General features: G+C 36.6%; 1 protein-coding gene across 4 annotated transcripts in view; it reads right to left on the reverse strand.

Moving 5' to 3' along the window:
• Positions 1-1,289: 1,289 nt before the first annotated feature.
• Stat92E (Signal transducer and transcription activator Stat92E) overlaps positions 1,290-26,825 on the reverse strand; it is a 33,732-nt gene continuing 8,196 nt past the window's right edge. For 2 of the 4 annotated variants that reach the window (XM_085940778.1, XM_085940777.1), the window contains exons 5-20: positions 25,722-25,830; positions 25,110-25,230; positions 22,120-22,226; positions 19,623-19,729; positions 19,121-19,192; positions 18,702-18,911; positions 18,536-18,599; positions 18,069-18,241; positions 16,996-17,119; positions 16,377-16,505; positions 13,595-13,701; positions 12,667-12,825; positions 11,789-11,913; positions 11,108-11,263; positions 10,853-11,018; positions 1,290-2,387 (exon numbers count right to left, since the gene is read on the reverse strand). In XM_085940778.1, the coding sequence (XP_085796904.1) occupies positions 2,237-2,387; positions 10,853-11,018; positions 11,108-11,263; positions 11,789-11,913; positions 12,667-12,825; positions 13,595-13,701; positions 16,377-16,505; positions 16,996-17,119; positions 18,069-18,241; positions 18,536-18,599; positions 18,702-18,911; positions 19,121-19,192; positions 19,623-19,729; positions 22,120-22,226; positions 25,110-25,230; positions 25,722-25,830 (2,080 nt within the window). In that variant the 3' untranslated portion in view covers positions 1,290-2,236. Of the gene's footprint in view, positions 2,388-9,730; positions 10,637-10,852; positions 11,019-11,107; positions 11,264-11,788; positions 11,914-12,666; positions 12,826-13,594; positions 13,702-16,376; positions 16,506-16,995; positions 17,120-18,068; positions 18,242-18,535; positions 18,600-18,701; positions 18,912-19,120; positions 19,193-19,622; positions 19,730-22,119; positions 22,227-25,109; positions 25,231-25,721; positions 25,831-26,825 lie in introns of those variants that run through there. The other 2 variants (XM_085940780.1, XM_085940779.1) reach the window with 1 other exon arrangement.

Consider the following 26,825-nt stretch of genomic DNA (forward strand, 5'->3'; position numbering starts at 1 on the left):
AAGGCCCCAGGTGTCATAACTATCACTTACTTTATTCTTCCCCTCACTGAGAAACTAAAATCTGACAAACTGGTTGCTGATGGAAGATCCGTAATATCTTTATGGAAATATACAGGCAGGAGTATTTCTCAACATCTGCCACATATTTTAAATTAAAAATCGGTTCGCCCATCAACTTTTGACTTGTTATTGTTTGTTCAGTGCTACCAATATTGGTAAGAAAATATGATTTTTCATCGAATCAACTGATTTTGGTACCAATGTTTTATGGGTGACTGGAAACTGAGAGACTAGCATGTCGCGTCTCTTCGGTTTCAGTCGCGGACGTTTTGAAACTGAGAGATTCCAGTCTTGCCGTCAGCGAGCCGCCATTGAAATACATTAGCTAGATACTGGAGTTTCAGTCGTGTCTTTTTTTGAGTATTCTCGTGAGCGGATGGCCTATGGGTTTTTTTAAGTTTATGTACCTACCAGTGGAGAGGGGTGGAGGTTGACGGTTGTACGGTTCTGTGACTTCTGCGAGTTGTCTTGTTCTATGAGGCTGTGATCGACAGGCCGCATATACAAATTTCGCAAGTCGTCTTGTCCGACTTTAAACTCAAATTACTAAGCCACTGTCAATTGATTTGCATAATCTAAAAAATTGAACACAGTGACATCTGTTTGAATAATTAAAAAATTATAAGTCCGAAATTATTGGTATTACAGCGATTTTAGTAAGAGCCTGCCATAGTAATGTCGTGAGGCATAGAAAAGATTAAGATCCAACATAAATAGTGCACACTAAATTTTGTCAGTCATACATATTTCTTTTCATTGAACTAATGCGTCAATTACATTGAGCTACTTTACGAGCTGTTTGTTTTTGGCGAATTTAATAGCGGGCGATTCAGCCACGAGCCAGCGACTATTATGACAGAACGTAGTTCGTTTTTTTACCGGGAGGTTTCTACTGCGCAGACGCAGTAGGCCCACACGCCGGCGTGTAGCGTGTAAAGTCGACCGGCTTTCAACTTTTCTCGGTAGATTGTTTACAATCTGCTTGTTCAATGATGACACTGGGCGACTTTACAGGCAGATTGTAAATTCGCCAACAAGCAGCTCGTAAAGTAGCTCAATGTAATTGACGCATTAGACTACAATTTGCAGATAGCATTGGTTAGTTTTTAATAATAATCAATTAAATCGTGCCTAAACCATGGATCCTAACAGCCTACCTTAACCCCTTGCCACTGGTCTCTTTTGTGTACAGTTTGTATGTAAATTAGTAGACCAATGATCCTTTTTTTGCTTCACTTTCATAATATATTGAGGCTCGAAAGTTTCCTTCAACATTCTTGGTTTAAACTCTGTGGGCACACTAGAACAGTGAAACTCCCGATTTTACATTTTTGAATTTCTCTTCAACGATTAATTAATTTTTTATTAAAAAAATCACACTAAATTGGTTTAAGACATTATTATGTCGAAGTGTTCCTTCACCTTTTTGAGAATGTTTATTTCTTTTGAATTTTTTTCTTTATACAATCGCATTGTGTAACCTTGGTCTCGAGCACTGCAGACATGTATGTAAATAGAAATGCAAGCATTCATCAGGAATTCATTTCAATGATTGTATTGAATCTTCTTATTTTCTCTTTCAACCATGTCCGATCCTAATTAAAATCATATGGGCCTCCAAAAAGTGGATTTTTGTATAACAGATTTTATTTTTACGAGAAATGGATGTCAGCCACTTGCTCAACCAATTAGATCCATACTCTGACTCATATTCAAATTGAAAAACAATATGCGTACTCGCCAGACCCAGGATTCGAACCTGGGACCCACGACATTATAGGTCGATGCTTAAGCCGCACGGCCAGTGGGGAATTGAATCAGCGTTCAAATAAATTGGATTTTTTATTTAAATACGTAGATTTAATTGAATTTTGAACATTCCTGATGTAAATTAAAACTACACACAAATAGTGAATTCCGGACACGTAAAATCGAGTTTTCACTGTCTTTTACGAACACAAAATTATAAAAATAAATTTGTTTATAATTGTATAGGTCGACAATGTACTTGACTCCGTGTATACAGCCCCTCTCTTCATTACTTACGCAATTATTTCAATATTTTCACAACAAATGTCTATTATTACTGTGCTACATACAATATTAACTTTGAATGCGTGTCAACGGTAAATGCGTTCGATTTACCGTCAGCTCAAAATGTATTAACCGGCGGCGCTCAGTTGGGCATATCGGGGAAGCAGGCGCCAAAGGACTGCAGATCCAGTTGGCAGTCGTCCAGTCCCTCCAGGTGCTGACCGATGTCGTAGTCCATCGAAGACTGGTACTGGCCGGCCTGGGAGAGGGGTGTCGGCGCCACAGTGTAGCAGCTGATTTAGGGAAGCCATTTTGGAACGGTTCGGATAATGTATCAATCGAGGATTACAAATTGTATATATTTGTTTGATTTGTGTGTGCAATTATTGGTGATAAAATGAATTGGTTTTAAGGTAATTTGAGGGACATTGTAGGGAATCAGCGTATCCATTTTGATTCGATACCGGAAAATAAAAAAAGAGAAAAACGTAGCACATTAGACAAACAGAACGGCGACCATTTTTAACATAAGATGAAGAAAAAAAAGTGATGATCGTATATTATTAAATGTTCAAGTAAACCCAATACTTATTAATAAAAAAATGTATTCTGAACAACCTCCGCCCTTTGTTTTTAATATTCTTTATTCAAATAATGACAATTTTGGAAGTTTCCTGTTTTTGTTTTGAAAAATAGCAACACAGACTATAAAACAGACATTTTGATTTAAATATTTAAAAATACATACAATTTTCATTTACGAAGGGCTAAATCATTTTACGCAATTGACATCTTTATTAAAAAACATATGTGATTCTTTACAATATTATGCTTTTGTATATAAAATGAAATGTTATAACAAGCAAGGCTATATTATAATATATACTGACGTTATGTGTTGCTGGCAAGATACTTATTTGAAAGGGAACATCGTAAACACCCCCCTTTCATTATTATAATATAAAAAAATATATATTATATTTTCTACAAAAAAACATACAGATACAAAAATATTAAAAAAAAACATACAAAAATAATAATTACTTTTTTTTCATTAAAAAAAAAGTCGCCGTTTTTGTCTGTGCTGCATTTTTGTCTTTTTTTTACAAAGGAAAAAAGGAACAGGGGAGGGGGGGGGGCGCAATTTGAAAAAAGAACATTAAAAAAATATCCAATGACAGGTTGAGAAAATAATACATTTTTTTAAAAAATAAATAAAACAATCGTCAGATCGCCAGTTTGTATTTTTAATTTTTTTCTTTCATTCATATTACATTAATAATCCGTCACAGTTTCATGACACAATAAATTGACATATTATACTTCATATCATAAATGTATAACCGTTTTCACTGTGTGCACAGAATATACACTTTAAATACATATATCGTATATTATCATGGATCTGTGAAATTTTAATCCGGTAATATATCAATCAATAAACAACACGCATTTATATTATATATTATATGACGAAATATACACATATATATATATTATGTAAGTGAAAACAGTTATGTATATTGTCATATTTAACTAAATATTTCGTAAACAAAATTATATATAAAAAGTCTTACAATGTATATATCACAATAATTAATTAATTTATAATTTTATACTTAATTCAAAATCGTAATTGAAATATGTACTATAAATAACTCTTATCGATTAAATGGTCAAGGATGGAGCCTTGTAGGACACCGTTCACTCGGTACTGGTAATACGGTAAAAATTTGTTTTAAATAAATTCTTTTTACGGATTAACAATATATATATATATAGATTTTGCAAATATATTTATCGTAAAATAAAGGCACCATGATTTAATATATAATATGCAATAGACCCTCGATATAACGGACAAGATATCCGGTCAAATGTGAAAATTGTTAAAAACATCGTTAATTAACGTTATACATGTTTAAATCGAAGTGTCACCGCTTGTAAACAATTTTCTGCTCACGATAATCACGTCGTACCTCTCGCACTCGAATTCGAGTCATAATGCCGTCATGCTCGTAGACTGAACGTATTTGAACAGCAGATTAATTTGTTTACTCGAAGTCGATGGATGCATTCTTTTTTCAAAACAGGATTACCGAAAGCAAACGCGTCGACATTGAACATTAATGTCACTCGACAGCAGGTGTGTCTGGATATATCGTTGGTGTTTTGTAATAAGGGCGAATCAACCATTTTCATCAGAAAAAACAATGTACCTACCTCACTAGCTTTATTGTGTGAAAACGGCGAATTTGTATCTCCACAGGAAAGTATTTAAAAATGATAATCGTAAGGGCGAATATCCACTCAGTATTACAAATAAAAAGCGAATATGACATAGGTATTAGGCCTTTTAAAATACTATATTTACTATAAACTTGTTAGACATTTATAATCATCCAAAGGTAATTAATAAATAAATGTTGAAAATTAAAAATCCTCCTGTAAAATAGCATTTTGGTTAATTCAACCTTTTTACAAAACACCGACGACATCATCCTGAGACAGATAAACAGGATTTCATTAGTCTTTTTATATAAGGGACTTTCAGCTTTAACTGACACCCCTCATCCGCATTAGTCCATTATATGGAGGTTCTACTGTTCTATGAGATATTGAAATTTTTACATATATCGCCAATACCGAGAGAATGGCAACACCACTTAAAAAAAAACAATTCAGTAAAAAATATATAAGTATCTTAGAATTAATAGTACGATTTCATTAAAAAAAAAAGCTATGAATACGCAATTGAAATGAATAATGTGCGGTCATATAAATATTATACTGTAATGTAACAGAAACAAAATAAGGCAAATTGACATGAATTACAATAGGATTTTGCTGTTTTTGACTCTATATTATTCAATTGCGTGTAAGTACCACTAAACTATTTTAAATTATCACCTAAATGAAAAGTAAAAAAAATTAATAAATAATAAGATTTAAAATCACGACGCACAAATAATGTTAATTATACGTCGAATTCGATTTAATTTTTTTTAACTCATAATATTTACTATCTATTTTAGACATTTATATAATATTTTTATCTACGCGTATCATACGCACGGCGAATTAACGATCGGTAATTTCTTGAAATGTAAATACGACACGTATTTTTAAAATGTCCTTGGCACGTTCATTATTTTAACCCTATCTATGGAACGATTAAAATAAAAAAATTTTACCGAGAATTTGTTAATACTGGAAATTTTTTCTTTACCTAAACATTTATAATCTGACACTTTATATACTTAAAATATTCTTTAAAATGTGAATTTCTTTAAAATTACGTATATCCAGTCATTTTCGTTAAAATACCTTAAGAATTAAAAAATGCAACATTCCATCCCGTAAACCTCGTAAATTCTAAATATTTTTTTTCAGGGGGGGTACAGTAAAAATAATCTGAAACAGAATTTCAAAATTTATAAAAGAGAAAATTTTATATATGAAAAATTCCTAGAGGTTTGTAAATTATTCCTTGGTATAGACAAGAATTATCTAGAATATGATCAGACGACGTGCTATGTTAGCCGGCTCTCACATCCGAGCTCGCCTAGTCTGCCGCACAGCCATAAATCACACCTTCCAAGAACGTAGATCAGCGCGCATCTACCTAGAGACAGTCGCACGTAACCTTCAAAACGTTTAGATATTTGGATGCAGCGTTCAGCACGCCGGTATAGGAATGACCAATTCGTAGGTGTTCGTATGCATCCTGGCAGCCCGAGAAGCATGTAACTTGTCGAATGCAACAGTAGATATTTTTTCAAAAAGTCATATTCGACCAATCTCCATTCGGCAACATGTGTTTTGTGAATAACGATGACGTCACATCGACGTATTCGTCACGTTGCAGGCGAGACGAGTTTTGATATAAGAGCCGGCTTAAGGGTCGTTCGGACGCCACCCATTTTTAGGTATTTTTGATACATAAAATATTTCCCCTCCCTTGTCTAATAACATCACATTTTTGAACCCCGCCTCCTATTAAAATTATCGATTTCAGTATAATGTAAAGTTATATTTTATTAGTCGAATGCTGGAGAATTTACCGAGAAGGCAGGGCTATTTACGGATTCCCAGAACACATGAACATGAGAGAAGACCCGGACGGGTAAAACAGAGACAGCAAGTCTGCAACGCGGTGAATTAAAAAATGCACAGGAAGGCGTCAGATCGTCCAGGACGGAAGCAGTTTTCGTAGGCCAAAGTCCGCGAGGGTTGCGATGCCAGATATTTTTTAATATTCCACTTGATATGTAAAAATTAATTAATTGTGTACAATAGTCAAATAGACATATGGTCACATTTTCTGTAGTAAGTATCAATCTCATTGACTATAATAATATGACAAATATGATGTAATTTTCAAAAAAGCTTTCCCCTGTAATCCAATCCCTAAATTGAGCAAATGATTTAATACCGATACTCGTAATAAGCCAGTCCATACGCTCCATCATGAGCGGAAACGATTTAGGATAAAATATAGCGGAAAAGAGAAAAACCCGATATGAAATTCGTTTCATCGTTTATATTTATAATATACAGTAATTCGAATTATGCCACTGACGATATTACATCAAATTACCTAACTACATGATATTAACTAATTCAAAAGTTATTATTTATAACAATTGGATGTCATCATACGTCAACAGACCAAGCCACGCTGTCGCCAAACTGAGGAACATTTAAGGGGGAGTGTAATAGGTAGGTTAGTGACAGAATTACGGAAAATGTAATCAAATATAGTACCTATACTGAAAGAATACACCTAAAAGTGTTTTAATTTAATTAAGCCATTTAAAAACAAAACTTATATAACGAACATTCATTGGACTACATTTGCTACGATAATTTTTGAAGAGTAGGACACTGAACGCTTTATATTTCTGGACAGCACAGGACAAATAAGACAATCATCCAGAGGCTGCATATACAGGAACGGCTCTGACAATATGTCTGAGACGCATTCTGCAGTTTTTGAAGTTATACATCTTTAGACGCGTTTGGAAAATCAGATCAGAGTGTATTTTTGTCGTACATAATTTATTTTTTCACACAAAAATAAACGCACTCGATTGGATTCGAAACACTGATTATTCGGTTATCAGCCGAATGCACTAACATTACGCCACAGTATTATACTCCAATGGTGACGATTATACAGTATAATATTGTAGTTTACCCGTTGCCTAGGCAGCGAATTTATTATTGTCGGCCATTTGCAATTCCTTACGTAAACAAACTATTAAACATCATAGTGGCAGTTACTTTAACAAAAAAAAACAATGATAAATAATTATATAATTTAGTAATATAAGTTAAAGTGTATAGAAATAAACCAACGGCGTTCCAATAAGCGGTCCTTTTTCTTGAGTGTGTAATTTAACAAGATAATTAAGAGCTAGTCGAAGAATCTAGGTTATCACAAGTTTTGTTTTGTTACGCCAAAGAAGAATAACTTCCCACGTGCGTACATAAGTACACACACCGATTTTTTTTTTGGACATATTGTTCGGTTTGACTGGTGATTTTGGGTAGCCTCCAGGCAACGCAGAGGGAGAGAGTCGGCACGCTGGAGCTGAACGGACCAGCTTTCACTTAGCCCTGATGGAAGCAGAGGATCAAGAAGGGTGGAAAGTCTTTGTCACTCACAAGATGACAAAATTTCAAGACAATGAGGGTACGACCAAAAGTAGAAAGTAATAAACTGGATCATTAGAGAATGCAACTGCATTTAATGTTGAAAAAGGGTAAAGTAGAATTTACAATCGCACATTTCATTACGAGACTGATGCATTCGACTCGGTCACCAATGCACGTGTATTCGTTCAATCCTCAGCCTGTCAATTAATAAAACCTGCTGTCATTTGCTTACATGTACAATTTTTCCTTTTAGTTATGTTGCATCAAACGTATTTTCGTCTATAATAACACCATCACACTCCATCTTAAAATTTTACTTTTTCGTAATTCAAATATTTTTGCGTGTTTAAATTAAATGGTTTTCTAGCAGTCGCTGTTCATATTGCATGGGTTTGGCCTGTTGTTACTGCATGACGCGATCCAATTCTAGTACACACCGTGTTAAAAATAATTTAAACGCAACATCCGAGACTTGCAACATAGCCGTAACAACACTTCAGTTAATACATAAACGCGTAACATGTAACAATACAACGGACATTGGACACTATCATCACATCAATAGAACGATATAAGACATTATTTTACTTAGTAAGTAGCACATATTATATATTCTCAAAAAATTACCCTTTAATATGAGTCTTGAGAGATGATATTTTTCATATATATATTTTTTTAAAACCGTAATCAGAGATTCAAAAATGGAAATTTCAACAATAAATATAAAATTGATAAACCCTGAATTCCAAAGAAAATAAACCAGTCATGTCGTTTGTTAGGCCTAAGCAGGTAAAATGCGTTTTGAATTATTCACAAATTATACTTCTGGCAGCAGCGGCGAAGGCTGGAAGTAGGTTGTGGAGATTAAGCATAAATAGTGCACACTTCACTTTGTCCGTCATACTAATATGTTTTTATTAAACTATGAATACAAATTGGAAATGGTTTTTAAAATTTAATTAAGACCTGCCTAAACCAAAAATAATATTATTTCTATAAACAATATTTCTCTATAAAATATCCAAAATGATGGAAGATTGAATGCCATAATTTGACATATTCTATAGATAGAAGAATATTTTTTATCTATTATGGTATGGTTTAGACAGACTTTAATTAAATTTTAAAAACCACCTGCAATAATTGCAGGTGAAAATACAAATTATTTGTATTCTTAGTTCAATGAAAACAAACAAAGTTTAGCATGCACTATTTATGTTGGATTCCCACAGCCTACCTCCACCCTTCGATAAACCAGACGGGACCTGTCTCCTTACAATACCACCAGAGATCTCCCACAGCGTAGCGAATTTCAAATAAATTGATTCACATTTTCGTATGATGTTTCCAACGCAAACAAACACAACCATGTCCAATATATTTATACGTTGAAAACGTATTTACTAAAGCGCAACTTAGCCGTATTTTTTTACGTTTACGGTGATTGATTTCATGTTAAGTTACAAACAAAAACAGCTAAATGCAAGTAACGGCGGATACTTCTGCCTTTGATTCAAAACAGCTAGGCCACATGTTTTCTTAAGTCGAGACATGTTCTAATATTAATTTAAATAGACCCCAAATTCATTATTTTTAATAATTCCAATACTATTTTATGACCTGTATATAATATTTTTAAATGTTTATAAAATTTGTTGTAAACAAACGTATATTAAAAACCTGTATATTCTTTCATTATAAGCTCAATTTTAAAGCCATTTTCATAAGTATAAAAAAAATCTGACATTCAATCATACATCTATTAAAAAATACATAATATTAAATCTATCTAATTTCATAAAAATAATTTGGCATGTGACATTGGCGCCCGCTGTCTAAGCGAACTGTCAAAATTCGTATAGATAAATTTCTACATCGAATACTGCCGACATAAATTAATTAACCTTCAAAGGAAATCTGTGTCGCTACATTTCAAAATCAGCCAAGTCCACCTTTAAGTATTTTTGACTTTTTTGTGAATTGCTGAAGAACTACTGCTTTCTAACATTTCTGCATTATCAAAATGTAGAATTTATTAATTTTAAATATTCTATACGCGAAATAATATAAACTTTCACCCTTGTGACTGTGTATTTGAGATAACAAAAAGCTGCTTTTCTCCTATTCATCTATTATGGACTTTGATTGATTTTGAAATCTAGCGACACCTATACTCAGATTTTCTTCAAATAAAATAAACGTGTCGTTTCAGTAAATTTTTACATTACGAAATTATACAAAATAAAAAATTTAGATTGGTCAATTTTTCATATAAATAAGTTTCCTCTCAAAAAGTTAGGTATCTATATTATTAATTTGATTTCTTACAAATAGACACCGTGTCGTGAGAAGGGGACCTGCGACGGCACCCGAAACATCCAGCTTATCATAACAACTCCATAAAGACTTAAAATATACTTATAGGAAAGTAGTCATCTTACGTATTATCATGGTGGATGCCTCATTTTGGAAAATTAAATATTCAGACTTACGTTAGTATGCATTAGTCGTTTCGTATCAACATATTGGACTAACGACATCTTTTCCAGTAAAAAAAAATTGAGTCGCCATATAAATAAGCTTGTATAAAATAAATGGCTGGATATGTGAACTTTTAATATTAATTTCATTAAAAAGATTGGTTAATTATACGACAGACTCAATTTGTTTTGGTAAATCTAAATTCAAATGCAAATCAATGCTACTGGAGTTAACTGGTTTTGGAAATTTCAATAATACGGACTTAGCTTAATTTGACTTGAAAAAAAATTCTATTCAAATCAATTCAACTAAAATAAATGCAAAATACGAGAAAAATATTCTTTTTTTTCTTCAAGTCGATCCAAAGTGTTTTTACAACTGCATCACAGAACTTTGAAAGCTGAAAAATTAAAAGATTATATTATTTTCAAAATCCGCCATCTCCTCGCGTTTGTATTTTCAACTGATTATTTATTTTGTAGGATCCCGGTATGAAATTTAATTTACTGCAAAAATTGAATATGATAAAAAAAAGGGAGATAACTGACGCCATTGATTGTCGGAATGAATGTTATATGAAAGAATATGACAGAGAGAGAGGAGTGGTATAGTTCACCTGCTGTGCACGCTGGGAGTGTCTCTCTGGGGGTCCGGCGAGTGCATGTAAGAGGCGCTGTGATGATGCGGGGTTCCCGCGTAAGATCCCCCGGGTCCGCCCCAACCCGGCACGTGCGTCACCAGCAGGGGTTTAACATAGCCGTTGCTCGATGTCGGCTGGGTCTCTGTTGAAACGCAAAACGACATTAATATAACTCAACTTCTGGACGGGAGTACAATAATAACAATGTTCGCTATTAATATTCGAAGGTACCTTGGAAGGGAGTGTAATATTTGGAGAAGGCGAGATCCTTGGAAATGTCAGGGTAGAGGGCCACGAGGTGCTGCAGATCGGACACCCGGTCGGCCAGAGATCGGATCTGGAAGTCCTTTGACGTGAACGGCTGCAGCATGAATACTTCGCCCGAATCTGCAATCGCAAACAGAAACAATGAAAAACTTTGAAAATTTAACTGTAATTCGAAATTTTCAGACTGACACATTATTCATAATTCATAATTCAACACCTGAGTATAATTTTCTTCTTATTCATTCAATGGGTTGTGTACATGTTTCATCAACTCCATATTGGATATTCTAATCTACTCCTTACAATTGATTAACTCCGCAGCAATATGCAATATGTATTGACATATTTAATTCGGTATTAAATTCAAAACAATCATCAAAGTCATCAAACATCAAAGTAACATGGATTAAAATATACTTATCATGATGCTCCACGGAAACGCGGCAGGTATATAAAAAACAATATAAGTCAACTCTAAACATTTATAAAATTACATGTTTACATTTAAAATTCGAGTCAAATCCAAAGTATAAATCAATATTAGTTAACTCCAAACATTCGTTTAACTTATTTATGTTTAATCAAGTCCGCATTTTATTTATTAGCCAGTGTCAATTATTTAAAATGGTAAGATGGATGATTTACCTCCGACCCATGCGATGGTGACCCCGCCCAATTCGGAATCGGAGAATCTCAGCAGGAAGGTGCCGTTGGAACACTGCGACAGCATCTCTTCGGCCTGCTTCTTGCGCACGAATCCCAGTACGGCCCTGCGAACATTTAACAATCATGAAATCAAAGGGTTAATTTCAGCCATCGTTGTGGACATTTCTATCGTGGCACATGTTACATGTCTAAATAAAACAATACTACCAAAATAACAAATCCAAATTCTATGTTGATATTATGTGTTAGCCGGCTCTCACATCAAAACTCGTCTCGTCTACGTGTCGAATACGTTGTTATTCACAAAACACACGTTCCCAAATGGAGCTCCGCAGATTGGTCGAATGCGACTGTTTCGTCTGAAAAAAAAATCTGCTGTTGCAATCAGACAAGTTGCATGCTTCTCAGGCGAGGTCGCATACAAACACCTACGAATTGGTGATTCCTATACCGGCTCACCGATCGCCGCATTCAAATATCTACACATTTCAAAGGCGACGCGCGACTGTCGCTAGGTAGATGCGTGATGTCTTCACAAGCAACGCAAGGATCACCGTTCTCAGAATGTTTGATTTATGGCTGTGCGGCACACGAGGCGAGTTCAGATGTGGTGAGAGCCAACTTAAGATTGAATCTAAAATTGTATTGAAACGTTTTCAGTTTTTGACAGATGTGGGCAATAATAATGTGAAGTTTGCTACAATTGAATTTGCAATTCGAAATGACTCTTGAACTAATTTAAACTTTAGTTCTATTACTAAGTTTACATTTAACTAGACATTCTTTGATCTAGCTACGAGACTTTAAAAAAAAAAACAGGATTTTACTCAATCCTACGGGAAGTGTTATTGACTCACCCATCGACCCAGGGTCCGCGCAGGTGCTCCCTAGTGAGCTTCATCACTGCGTAGAACCACTCCCAGAAGGTGAAGTTGCGGTCCGACAACGGTTCTTTGCAGAACTGCGCCCAAGACAGCAGACTCTGGGACATGTCCGCCCCTGCGGGTACTGTCGATCTGCAATAACAAAGTTATAATATGTACGAACCCACGACATTATAAATTGATGCACAACTGTTCCGCCATCACGGGCATATGTATATAACAAAATTGAATGTGTTGTGAATGTGAAATGAATTGTTTTTATGACCAATGTTAATGTACATAATGATTCCGATATAACTATTGAAAATAACAACTTGTAAACCTTCATACATCATCATCAGAAGGCAACACACATATCATTTTTGTATTCCTTGGTAGTGAGACATGGCATCTTACGAGGCATATGCTTTCAGTGGATACTGGGTGTGGAGTGGAACGAGTTCAAGAGTAACGAGGAGATAAGAAGGAGGATCGTGCATTGGTTTTGGCTTTACTTAATCTAAGTCTCTTAAGTCACAGGCTAAATTAGTCTTAATTTAGCCTGCCTGACGTCAAACCAACCAAATTTTTGGTGTCCTCGAAGGCCACCTAATACCATCCATTAGACAGAATTACAAAATGCTGGTATGACCTGGAGAAAACGCAACGGTACTGGCGAGTTACAGGAATTGGAAACACTCCATGGTGTTGATACACTCAATGAAGGAGAAGACGTGTACCAATAATTCCATGAAAATAGAATACGATGGAACACCAGACCACCCCAAAACTTCAAAATACATTGCGATCATATTGGAATTTGTGCACAAGTCTCTGGATACCTACATAACGAGCGGGTGTAAGAGCTATTGAGAGTCCAACGGAGATATAACATGAGACAGTAGACAGATGATACACATACCTGAACGCCTTCTCTCCAAGGAACCTGAGATTGTCATCGGTGAGAGATCTTCCGGTGGCAGATCGGAATTTCACATTCAACGCCTCCGCTACCAACGCCCACGGAACCTTTAAACAAAAACATAAAAATGTTCAGTAACTCAAAACACATTGAGTGGCCATTATAGGAGCTTCTCAAACTTTACAGACTCGGCGGATACCCTACAGTTTACCTGCATGTCACAATGTCTAAATAAATCAAAAATACTCATTAAATATGTACTTAATAATAATTATTAGATAAGTATTAATTGTTTTTCAACAACTGTTTGATTCAGAGCAAAGACCCAATGATTGCTTCGAATACACTATGCTTACTGTCAATTTATCGAGAACATCAACTGGACAGTGGACTCTCAAGATCTATGCACATATGGACATCTTTATAATTGAATGACAGTAAATCTATTTTCACTTGTTTTGTAAAATCATCACTGACTTTTTAACCCTTAGACTGCGTATGGCATGTAAACATGCCATAGACTTTATCTCGTATTTTTGACCAAACTAGTGGATAATATGCTTTAAAAATTAGTTCAAACCTTTAGGTAGACATATCAGGCAACAGATCATAAAAATGTCAAGTAAAACACAAGGAAATATATTTTTGAAAAGAACACTCGTTATTCAGTCGTTTGAATCGCGCGCCATTGCGAAGACGGGTGTACTAGTTGCGTCACCAGGGTTATCAAAACAAAACATTGGTCATGCATCGAAAAGTGTGCATCGATAATATTTTTATTTACCTTTTAATTAATTACTATGATTACGTTAGTGTTATGTATTTTTTCTTAGTGATTTGTGATCTCGATAGAAACATTTTGAAGATTTGTTTTTAGTATTTTTTGTCATTATAAATATAAGTGAAATAATTATTTCACCCACCAAAATGTCACTACCACATAATATTAACGAAGAAATAATGCTGGAAAATATTTTATCGATGCACAGCTCTCCAGTAAATTTGTTTGGATTTGTTCATTGTTCCATATTTGATATTTACATTATTATAATGGGTAATAATTTTTATTTTTATGTGCCACGAAACTGTGTTAGCTCTGTTCACATGCTCATATTATGCCTGGCGATTATTCGACAGGCCCTTTGTACAATGAAAAAGCCGACGGCGCCTCATAAATTATATTACGAGGGTGGGTCAATAATTCCTTAGAAAAAAGCATTAAAACAGTTTTTATTTTTGTATTTTTTTTTTATTTCTCAACATAATCTCCTTGGAGCTCAATACACTTGGTTAGACGTTTCTCAATTTTTTTTTAAACCGTCAGAAAAATAAGTTTTCGGAAGGTCCTCAAAATAAGCATTTGTCCGATCGATGACTTCTTCATTTGAAAAAAAACGTTGTCCACTTAGCCATTTTTTTAAGTTTGGGAAAAGAAAAAAGTCGGGGGCTAAATCTGGCGAATACGGTGGGTGGTCGACCAATTCGAACTTCAATTCTTCAATTTTAGCCATTGATTGTAAACATGTGTGAACACGGGCATTGTCCTGATGAAAGAGGATTTTTTTCCTGTTTAAATGAGGCCGTTTTTCTTCAATTTTGTTTTTTAGCTGGTCCAATAAAGATGCATAATAATCCCCTGTTATTGTTTTTCCTTTTTCCAAATAGTCAACGAAAATAATTCCACGTGCATCCCAAAATACAGTAGCCATAACCTTACCAGCTGATTTTACGGTTTTCGCCTTCTTTGGACATGGTTCGCCTTTCGCAATCCACTGCTTTGACTGTTCTTTCGTCTCGGGAGTATAGTGGTGTATCCATGTTTCATCTACAGTCACAAAGCGACGAAAAAATTCATCCGGATTGCGTTGCATGAGCGACAACAGGGCTTTAGAGGCCACCACCCTATTGCGTTTATTGTCGACTGTGAGCAAACGCGGCACCCATCTTGCAGAAATTTTTTTCATGCCCAATTTGTCATGTAAAATAGAAATGACGCTACCTTTTGAGATCCCTGTAACCTCAATTATCTCACTCAACTTTAATCTTCGGTCACTTAACACCATATCGTGGATTTTATTGATCATTTCTGGTGTAGTCACCTCTACAGGACGTCCTGAGCGTGGTTCATCCTTTGTTGATGTACGACCACGTTTAAATTCATTTAACCAGTTATAAATAGTTGCAAGTGAAGGAGCAGATATGCCGTGAACTAAATCCAACTCATTTTTTATTTCCTTTGATGTTAACCCTTTTATATTAAAATGTTTAATAACAACTCTAAACTCAATTTTCTGCATTTTCCATTTTTCCATTTTCCACAAGCAAATTTTTTTTTTAAATGTACGAGAAACACACAACAACCCGACCAATCTGATTGAAACTTCGCAGCATACTGAATCGGTAGTGCCGCTGCATGAAAACAAACCGCTTGCAGTACTAGTCGCGCCACCTGTCGGCTTTTCTAAGGACTTATTGACCCACCCTCGTATATAAATAAATAATGTGTTTCTTATCGTAGTAGATTTTTGGGTTTCCACCGTGTGTCCTTCCTTCTTTACTCGACGTATCATCATCTCTTGATAATGGCCTATGCATCGAGCCCGAAACGTCGAGTAAATAAGGAAGAAGGACACACGATGGAAACCCAAAAATCTACTACGATAAAAAACAACCGTGAAAGCCTCAAACATTATATAATGTGTGCCTTGTGCTCATTTCTTGTTTCACTGGTATTTATGTAAAATATATATAAAATACACAGGTATACATTGTACATAGTTACCTTGTCGGGTACGGCGAAGGGAACTCTTCCGGGGGCCGCGAAGGCGTTATCCCACGTGACCGTAGCCCACGCGTGCGGCTCCTGATTTCCATGAACTATCACCACAACGGGAAGGGAAAGCGTCCACACCTATACCAACAATCATACAATTTATTTAATTATGCTTCAATAACACATAATGGCTTAAAAATATATTTTCCCTCTCATCTCCCCACGATAGCTGAGCGATTATGCATCAGGCTTATATGTCATGTCGTGGGTCCCGGGTCTCGCTAATTCTCATATTGTTTTTCAATATGTCTATGGACCTAATAGATTGGGCAAGTGGCTAACGTCAATTTCTTTGATCTTCATGGGATCAAACATGGTAAAAAAAAATATACATCTTTTCAAACTGTTACACTGCCACATGTCGCCAATCAGATCGGTATGAGTGCAGCTCCACTGAATGGTTCCAGGTAGCCAGACGATAAAGTATAGATCACCTTATCGGTGACTGATCTCACCGATTGGGGATGGCACACAAATATTTTTTTAATATTACAACAGGTATGTACAAGCATGTCCAAAAGATATTCATATATATAAGTAGGAATGGTTATTCAAGATGACTACTAACCTGGAAGACCAGCTCTCCGCCGCCTACGTTAAACTGACTCTGGAAGAGCAGAGAGAACTTTTCATCCATCACGCTTTCTGTCCCCTTCTTCTCGGCGCGTTTTATCTTCTTCAGCTGCATGTTCCTGCAATGACATAATTATAACAATAAAAATAATCACTGCATGAACCGTGTTTAATTGACGACTCCAAAGATGTAACCTAAATGTATGAAATTGGCGCAAAAAGAAAACCTCTGGTCTACTCATTAAGTCAACCATAAGTAACTGCGCATTGCTGGTTCATTTGAAGAGAACTTCACACTTCTACTATGACATACCACTATAATTTCACAGACAAGATTACATATGGAGATATTGCCAAAATAACACTTTTATTTACAGGATAGGATAGTAAATTATGAATTCACTTTTACATTTCATGCATCTCACATATTGCTGTATTAAAGCAGACATTTGATTATAAAATTTAGCTATAAATTGGGAGATATCGTCGGTGTTTTGTAAACAGGGCGAATCAACCATTTTGGCGAAATCGAGATTTTAATGAAAATACAATATGTACCCCACTAGCTTTGTTGTGTAAAAACGGCGAATTTTTATCTCCACAGGAAAATACTTATAAACGATAATCGACTAAAATTAAATTAATTAAAATTACGAAATAAAAAGCAAATGTGACATATTAGACCTTTTAAAATATTATATAATAATACCTATTAAAATGACAGTATTCTTTATAAGCTTTATTATAAACTTGTTAGATATTTATAATCATCTACAGGTAAAAAACAAATAAATGTTATAAGTTAAAAATCCTCCTCCTGTAAAGTAGCATTTTGGTTAATTCGCCCTTTTTACAAAACACCGACGATATTAACAAAGCAATAGATTTCAAATCAGAACGTGAGCCACCATTTTCTTTTTGAGGCTGTCAATATATTGACTCTGGCACTGTAAAAACTGTTGATAGACCATTGACCGTTGATTTGGTTATATCGTCGGAGTTTTGTAAAAAGGACGAATCAACCATTTTGATGAAATTGATTTGATTTATTTAAATAACTGCAGTTACCTGAAAGAGACGCTGAGCTGTCTGGTGGCCTGCTGGTACTCCATGGTGCCGGTGTTGTTGAGGATCTCTCCGGAGGCGTCGCCCGCACCCTTGCTGCTGACACCGCCGCCTCCTACCTTCTCATTTTTCAACAGCGCGTTGGCTTGGTTTTCTGATATTATCGTCACTTTCACCTGCAAGTAAATACCGAAGATCACAGATGGGTCACATTTAGAGAAGAAGACACAATTACAAGGCACAGTGCATCTAATCTATACAAAAGGCGGCTATCGACGGTGGTTTATCATATTTATCCATTGAGGCGGTTAATTGTTACAATAAGTTAACCGTGTGTTATCTTATTAATCTTTTGTGCGGATGCAATATTGTTGATGTAAGTGCAGACAATGATACTAACTAAATTATTCCACTTATCATCACTCGTAAAAAAATCTAATAAGAAACTGAGAAGTAAGGCTCAAAATTACCTGTGGAGGCGTCATATGTACGTTCAGCTTCCCCCCTACTAACAGGCGCACTGTCGATGTAAATCTGAAATGCAATACAAAAAATAAAACCATTAAAACCAAAGAATTTGAATTGATATTATAAAATTTTAAGATTCAGAATATTTTCAGCGAAATCGCTACGCACCTGGTGTTTGTCTTCATGACCTGGGGGGGCTGCTTCTCGATGACGAACGTGCTCGTGACGAGGGTGGAGAGGAGTTGGGTGGCTCTGGCTCCGAGGGAGGGGAGCAGATCGGGCACTCCAGGGGGTTCCAGGGCGAGTCTCTGCCGCAACCGCTCCGCCTCGCGCACCTGCTGCCGGCACGACCAGATCACTTCCGCCAGACTCTCGCACCTGCGCAAAATAGACAAAAAAAGTAAATATTGTCCAAATAAATTGATAACTGATTAAATGTACTAAAATGAAACAGGACTGTAGAAATATACGCAAACAGCGGGAAAACGTGAATTCCGAGCACGTAAAATCGGAATTCCACAGCATATCATCTGCGGTGGTGAAATGTCCGCGTGGTAAACTTTGTAAGAATAAAAAGAAAAAGTTACCATTCTTGTATGGTGTCGAGGTTCGCATTGAAAGCTGCCCCATTGCCCGCCAACTGTTGCTCTCTCTTCCACCTGAAAAGAAGAAAAATAGTTAAAATGACAGGCGACAACACTTTGCTAAGAAATATTGCTATCTTAATAGGAATTGCCGGAGCACCAGTCCATTCAACGGTGCTGATTTACAGTAGCGAGTCATGGAACTGTTATATCCCTCAGGGAAGATGGCAAAGGAATCACTCGACTTGGGTTGACAGGTACCTGATGTGGTATGATGGTGTTATCCTTCTTTCGTCTCCTTACCAAAGACTGGACTTCCGTGCAACTCCTGAGTAGTATTCACAGCTGTTACACCTAAAGACCGTCGTCTTGAAGGTAATTGTCAGGTCATCTTCAAGGATGTATTTAGACTAGATGGCGAGAAGATGATCGGGAAACAATAAGCTTTTAAGACTGACGTATATCGAATCATTTGGATTTAATAATTAATTAAATCGATACTAACCTGATGAGCTCATCTTCCAGGACTTTACTCTGCAGTGTGTTGAGTGATTCGATGGTGTCCTTCAGTTTGTCAACTAGCGCCAGTCTATTCTGGAGAAGGTACGCCACCTGTAGAACACAGCCAATAGTCAGTCCAACATATTATGGGAGGGTTTAAATTAGATAATTCAATAATTTTGAAAATACACCCGCAGGCCCCAGAGGAGGAGATTCACCAGTCACATTGCTTTTCAATTGTCGGAGAAATATTTGTGGACCTTGAGAAAAACTCCAGCACACTAAGTCTCATGAGAAAACCAAATAAATGTTTGTAACATCATTGTTGGTTGTAATTGTTGGACAAATCTAGTCATCCGGTGGTACCCAAGAGGTACAAAACGTCCGCAAGGTAGACCTAGAGGCCGTTCGATCGATGAAATGATTAAGTTCTGCAGAAGTACGTGGCAACGCAACACACAGGACCGAGAGAAGTGGATTCAGCTTAGAGAGGCCTTCATCCAGCAGTGGATAGATTCAGGCTGATGACGATGATGAACAAGTGGGCTGGAAAGACATTGTGATACTTTCAGTGTGCACAGGGGCACTTTTGAGTGGGTCAAAAATTTTGTGTACCTTTAGTCTGTATCATTCAACCTGAATCAAACAAGCGAAATGGAACCGTTTGGTTTGGGACCGTTTGGTAAATGTCCACGGAAACGCTTTTCTGATGACTACTTAGTGTTGCCAGTACTTAAAATTAATTCATAGCATATTAGTCTCTAAAACAGAAACATATTTATTGAAACGTCAACTTGTTATGAAATTCTAACCTCCTATCATTGTCTACAATAATACAAATTCGTATTCATTCATTTTAAATGTACAAAATATAAAGAATGCTTCGTGAATAGGTAGCCATTTAGTTAATTTATAAGATTTATAGGTATGACAAGTTTTTAAAAATTACTTTTGTTAAGAGCTTTTTATAATTGACCACTTGTTCATGTCGACAGTATGATTTTGTGACTTAGACGACAATCGAACATATTAAATTGATAAAATTCGTTAGGTAGGTAATATAAAGATCATTCCGAGTTGATTTAACACAATTTGTAGTTTAGAATCTCCGGTACAAAATATAAATAAAATGAAAATAAATTCTTGGTCTGATATAATAATTATAGTAATGATATTAAATCGAACTCTTTGCATAGAAAATATGGTTGGATTTTGAGATAATAAGACCAAAAGCGGCTTCTTGTTCGCGTATGGTTACTTATGAATAATAGGTATTGATTATTAATCTATAATATACATAATTCAAGTAAACTTCTATGGTGTAAATGACACTTTGACAGATTGCCATTAGTCTATGGATCGTCCGAATCGGTTTGACGTTCCATGTCAAACCATTTCTGATGGTCCGAGAACGGTTTGATTTTCAATGATACACTGAACCAAACGTCAAATCTCAAACCATTTCCGGTCAACTTTCTACTCATACAATTTGTATGTATATTGTCTATGGTTTAATTTGATTTGTTTCGTTCATATTGAAAGAAACGAACCTTTTGTGTCATCCATAAACAGTGCGAGTGGCCTAGAGATCGAAAGCAAAAGAAGAACTGTTCTAGGTTAAAGATTTCGTTTCAGTCTAATGAAGGTGTCACATTCCAAGGCATTGAACTGACACTGAAATACATTGTGTACAAAACACTAATAAAATCAGTTGTCATGTATGGCTCGGTAACCTGATGCATGACGAAAAACATGGAAAGAGTGTTGGGGTCATTTGAGCAGAGAGTGGTGTGTGGCATCTTCGGACACATCAATGACACGCAGTAGAGGTAGGTGGAGACGAATACACAATTACGAGCTGCACGCTTTGTACGGGAGCCCGCACATCGTACAGTCCATCAAATGGCTGTACTGTATACACAGGATGGACGAGTCACGCATCAGAAATAAACTGACTGGTTGGGCCAATTATGGTGGCCCTCATTCCTTTTTTCCTACTTACTAAAAATCCCAGTTACTGTTGCAAGACCAGGCGACCAGCAGTCACGGGCCATGAGTCGATCGTGATTAAGTTTACATTCAGTTACTTTAAGACAGCGGACGCGCCTAAGCTTGTTAAAGCTTAGCCGTCGTTAACCACAGAGTGACTCATCTGTTCGACCTCTGTTGCGCTAAATCCGATACGGTTTGAGCAAACGTCGCGTCTATCATCCATCCTTAACTTATCATCATTTATCCCAAAACCCAAGTGAAACCGTGAGAGTAACATTCCGAAAATCCGTTTGCCAGTACCTGAGTGCGTCAGCCCTCTCAAAGTAAAAGGCCAGTGTCTGGCATCCTGTTTAAACCCCCCCCCCAAGTAATTCACAAGCATCTTCAAATCCACTGTAAAAAGCACAACCACTGACGGTCAGGAAGCTCATAACATTCTGTCATCCACTGGAAGATAAGCCGCTCTCGAAAGGTTACGCCATAGGAATAAATAAATTGAAAATGCATACCTTTTGGTTCAGCACCTGCTCCAGTTTGTCTTTCTGGTGCTTCAGTTTGGCTTCGATCTCCTTCTGCTGAGGCCCGGGAGGCTGCGTTGCTATGTGTTGGATGTGCGCTGCAATTCATAATAAAACATTAGTAAATCATTACAACGGACAAACTTAACTAACATAATCATTTGTTATGGTAATCTTTTTTAAGCCCTACGTCGTCTTTTTATTTAGGATCCGTCAATATAGAGAAGATTTTCTTTAACGCCTCATTCAATCATTTTTGACAATCTATCTTCTTGGTCGTTCCCGCATGGCTGAGGATCGTGACCGCTTTTGAAGTGTTGTCATCTTTTGAGCAACCAATTTCTATCTCTCTGTCTTCTGCTTCTGTCAGGGCAGAGTGAATGCTGCTCCCAGTCATAATGACAGCGTAATTATCAGATATTTGATACCAATCAATATAAAATTAATCTTCTTATTGAATCACTGTCCATGAAAACCGTGTTATTTTTTTTAATATCTATATATATAAAACAGTCGGGTTAGTTACACCATTTATAACTCAAGAACGGCTGCACCAATTTTTATAATCTTTGATTTGTTGGATTTGTCTCCGCTCCGAATAGCAGAATAACTATTAAAATATCAGATAAATTACGGAAAAAATAAATTATGAAGAAAATTCATTTTCTCATACATTTTGTATGGAAAGGCTTTTGACTGACATCGATGAATTTGAACGATGAAAACCTCGCGCATTCGAAAATAAAAGAAAATCACAAAAAATTTAAATCCGTATACAACGCCATCTCTGATACATGACAGAAACAATAAAAAAGAAACAAACAAACAAAAGAAAGAATGATAGTCGAAATGTCTAACTGTCAATGGTGTAGTGTGCCCAACATTTCGTGCTTCCTGTCAACAGCTCAATTTGCTTGAAAACGATACTCATTGGGATATGACAATCGCTGAAGCAATTGTTTCTGCATCTCCAAGTCAGATATCGTGGAATGAACGACGCTTTCAATCGAGAATTGGAACGTGATCGTGAATATGATTGAGATGCATTGAACCAATCAGTTCGAACGAATGTACCACTGTTGAACCCTCAACAGAAGGAAGTATACGATACGTTAATGAAGGCAATTGATGATGGAAATGGTGGCTTATTTTTCCTCGACGCGCCTGATGGAACTGGGAAGACATTCCTCATGTCATTGATTTTGGCTACTGTTCGTGCGAGATCCGAAAATGCTGTAGCAGTTGCTTCTTCTGGGATAGCGGCCACGTTGTTAGAAGGATGCCGAACGCCTTATTCAACGTTGAAATTGCCGACTGAAAAACCGACATTGAACATTGCGAAATACTCAGCAATGGCCAACGTTTTGTTAGCAAGAAAAATCATCACCTGGGATGAATGCACCATGTCCGATCCTAATGACTCAAGAAGTTTTGGAGGCACAATGATTCTACTATCTGGCGATTTTCGCCAAACACTACTAGTCAATCCAAGATCGACCGCTGCTGATGAAATAAATGCTTGCCTCAAATCATCGACTCTGTGGTGCTATGTGAAGCACTTCAGCTGACGACAAACATGTGAGTTGCATTGCTAAACGATCCATCTGCCGAAGATTTCTCGAAGCAATTGCTGAATATCGGTAACGGCCGTGTTCCTGTCGATGAATCGAGCGGATTGATTTTGTTTCCGCTGAATTTTTCCAATTTCGTCTCAACTAAGGACGAACTCATCAACGAAGTGTTACCGAACTTCATTGCTAATCACAAACATGACAATTGTTTGAGTGAACGAGCATTCTTGTGGTAAAGAACAAAGATGTGGATCACTTAAGCTTCACAATTCAAAATCAAATCGTTGGTCCACTGCATTCCTTCGAATCAATCGACTGTGTAACAAACGAAGACGAAGCAACCAACTATCCAACTGAATTTTTAAACTCATTGGAGCTGCCTGGCTTGCCACCGCACAATTTACGACTGAAGGTTGGCTCGGTAGTCATCATTGAATTGAAATTGAATTACAATATGTGAACTTACCAGACCCAGGATTCGAACATGGGACCCTCGACACTATAGACTGGCGCTTAATCTACGCGGTCATCGTGTGTGTACAGTGTGTTTTGTGTGCGTTTTCATTTTGATTTGATTTTTGCACATTTATTGAACTTATTCATTATGAGTATTCATTTTAACTTAATAAAAAACTGAATTTAATTCAGCTAATAAGTCAACACAAGATTATTGATTCTGAGGCGGTACGAAGTTTGCCGGGTCAGCTAGTCAATTCTATACAGCAATCTCTTTCCGAACAGCTTACAGTGAAATGTAATATGTGCTAGTTACATGTAAGGCTAAGGCCACATAGGCAGGTCCCTTGCTTGGTGGCTACGTGCTAGCTGACATATCCTAGCGACCGGACGCACACTATACTATCGCAATGGCCACGTGATTACTAGTCACCTAGTGAGTCTCCCGGCGAACAAACGTGTTGGTTATTTTTATAGTGTAATCACTAGGTGATGGCGGATGTTTCTTCAGTATGACAAACGTCAAACACCGTATATTTTGAGGTTATGAATAACGAGACATAGGATGAATTGACATTATCATTATGCACCCAACAAGTTCGAATTTGAGACTTTCGAAATTTTAAACTTAAATTCTCTGTGAGAAGTAGCTTTCTGGTTAGTTTTGAGAGTGACATGTCATTGTTGACTTGAGCGCTCCTAAATGTCAAATGAATTTGTACCTAAGCACGTAACGTGCAATGTGGCAGTAGTGTTTTTAGTAGACAAGCATAGCACCTAGCTCAGCACTAACGAAGCACCTACCTATACCTATGTGGCCTTAGCCTAACCCATTTCAAAAGCGTCTAGCTCCTACATTTACCGTCCAAGACTCACCGAGGAGACAGGAGCTCTGCAACATCGTTAATACATGACATGGTCTATTTGATGTTGAGATCAGATAGTAATGCTTACCGGTCAGTTTACTTCCTTCGTGGTATTGTAGAGCGAATGCCTCCTGTTCCTGTTCCATCAGTCGCAGTTCGTTAGCCGATTCCTTGGTCTTCTGACGGAGGAGTTCCAATTGCTGCAGCATCTATAATATAAAATAAAATCTTTGGATTTGAACACACGTCTTTTGCTTGTCGTGCAAAGGCTAATGGATATTTAAGATGACGAGAAACGGACTTAAGACACAACCCTGTCTGACTCTGGTCATGACCCCGAACAAATTAGAGATATGTCAGCTACTATTGTGTGGTGTTGGCGCCGAATGCTTCGTGTTTCTTGGACAGAGCACAGACTAATCATCCAGAGGCTCCAAATAAAGAAATGGCATTCGACAATATTTCACAAACATATTCTGCAGTTTAATGTACAGCACGGACCAGATAACCTGGAAAGAATGGTGGTTTTGAATGACCTACAGGAAAGACAAACTGGAGAGTCAGCGCAGTGAAAGAGCTCACTGGGGGCAGTCTTCACCTGCGATTCTTGGTCGCATTTACCCTTCGCTACTGTCATTTAGATGAAATAAGGTTCAGTTGATTGAATTGTGAGTTGGAAAATAAGTGGTGAAGACTATACCTCGGCAGCGGCAGTGGACTGCGCCAGAGCGTTGCCGGCTCCCTGCACGAAGCGCATCTCCGTCGTGAGGCACTGCCTCACATAGTTGTACAGATTCATCGGGTTCGCACTGGAAAATAATACAGTACAATAAATTAATGCATTAGTTCAATTGAAACTTTTACAAAACCATGACATATTTAATACTAAGTGAAAAAAACTGAATAGGGCTCTATGTTTAGTGTTACTTATGTGGGACAGTGGGCTTGCGCGTTATTTATCCGATTTTCAGTTCGAATGGTTTCCGTTCCACATATAAACTCGTCTTGTCTGCGACAATAACCATAAATCAAGCCTTGTGGACACGTCGCCTTCATATTGCATAGCCGGCCGCGAACATATCGTGGGTATTCTGCGAATAAGCATTAAGTCAAAAATACTAGTTTTGAGATAATCGAGTTTGAAAGTTTGGACGGTCTTAACTTATTTTATATATATAAAAGGCAAATTCCTTTCAGCGATATTGCTTTGAGTATGACTTAGTGCAGTTTCGCACGCAGAATTTTGTGAATATAGCCTGAGAATGAGAGAAGCAAATGTACTAAGTCCATTTAGTGCTTTTTCTCTGAATAGATGTATGTCTTTTTGACTTATAACATAAATTATCTTCGCCAGTTTTATAGATATGACTGTGTGTGTTTTTGTAGACTATAGAGCGTACTCCTAATAAGATTACCTCATCATTAAGTCAAAACAGCAAAATTTTGACTTAGTGCTTTTTCGCAGAATACCCACGATATGAGCCTAGCGACAATGACACTATCTACAAAAGTGCAACTTTACAGGAGAGCCAAAAATCGTTATTTTAGATTCTTGTAACTCAAGAAGGGAAATGTTTATTTAAAACCTAATGTTAATATTTTATAATTTATTGTGTATTGTACATTTATCTTGCTTATGATGATGTTAAAATTTATAGGGATAGTTTTTAAAAAATATGAAAACAAGGGTAACTTATGTAGTTAGCGTTAAACTTTACTGACGATTTAATAAGAAATTAGAAAAGATTGACATAACATTGTTTGACTATCATGTAGCCGTAAATGTAAAATAACGTTATCTCAA

The sequence above is a fragment of the Rhyacophila brunnea genome, unplaced genomic scaffold (genome assembly GCF_057557595.1).
Source record: "Rhyacophila brunnea isolate RB1 unplaced genomic scaffold, BYU_Rbru_1.0 scaffold_13, whole genome shotgun sequence".
Lineage (NCBI taxonomy): Eukaryota > Metazoa > Arthropoda > Insecta > Trichoptera > Rhyacophilidae > Rhyacophila > Rhyacophila brunnea.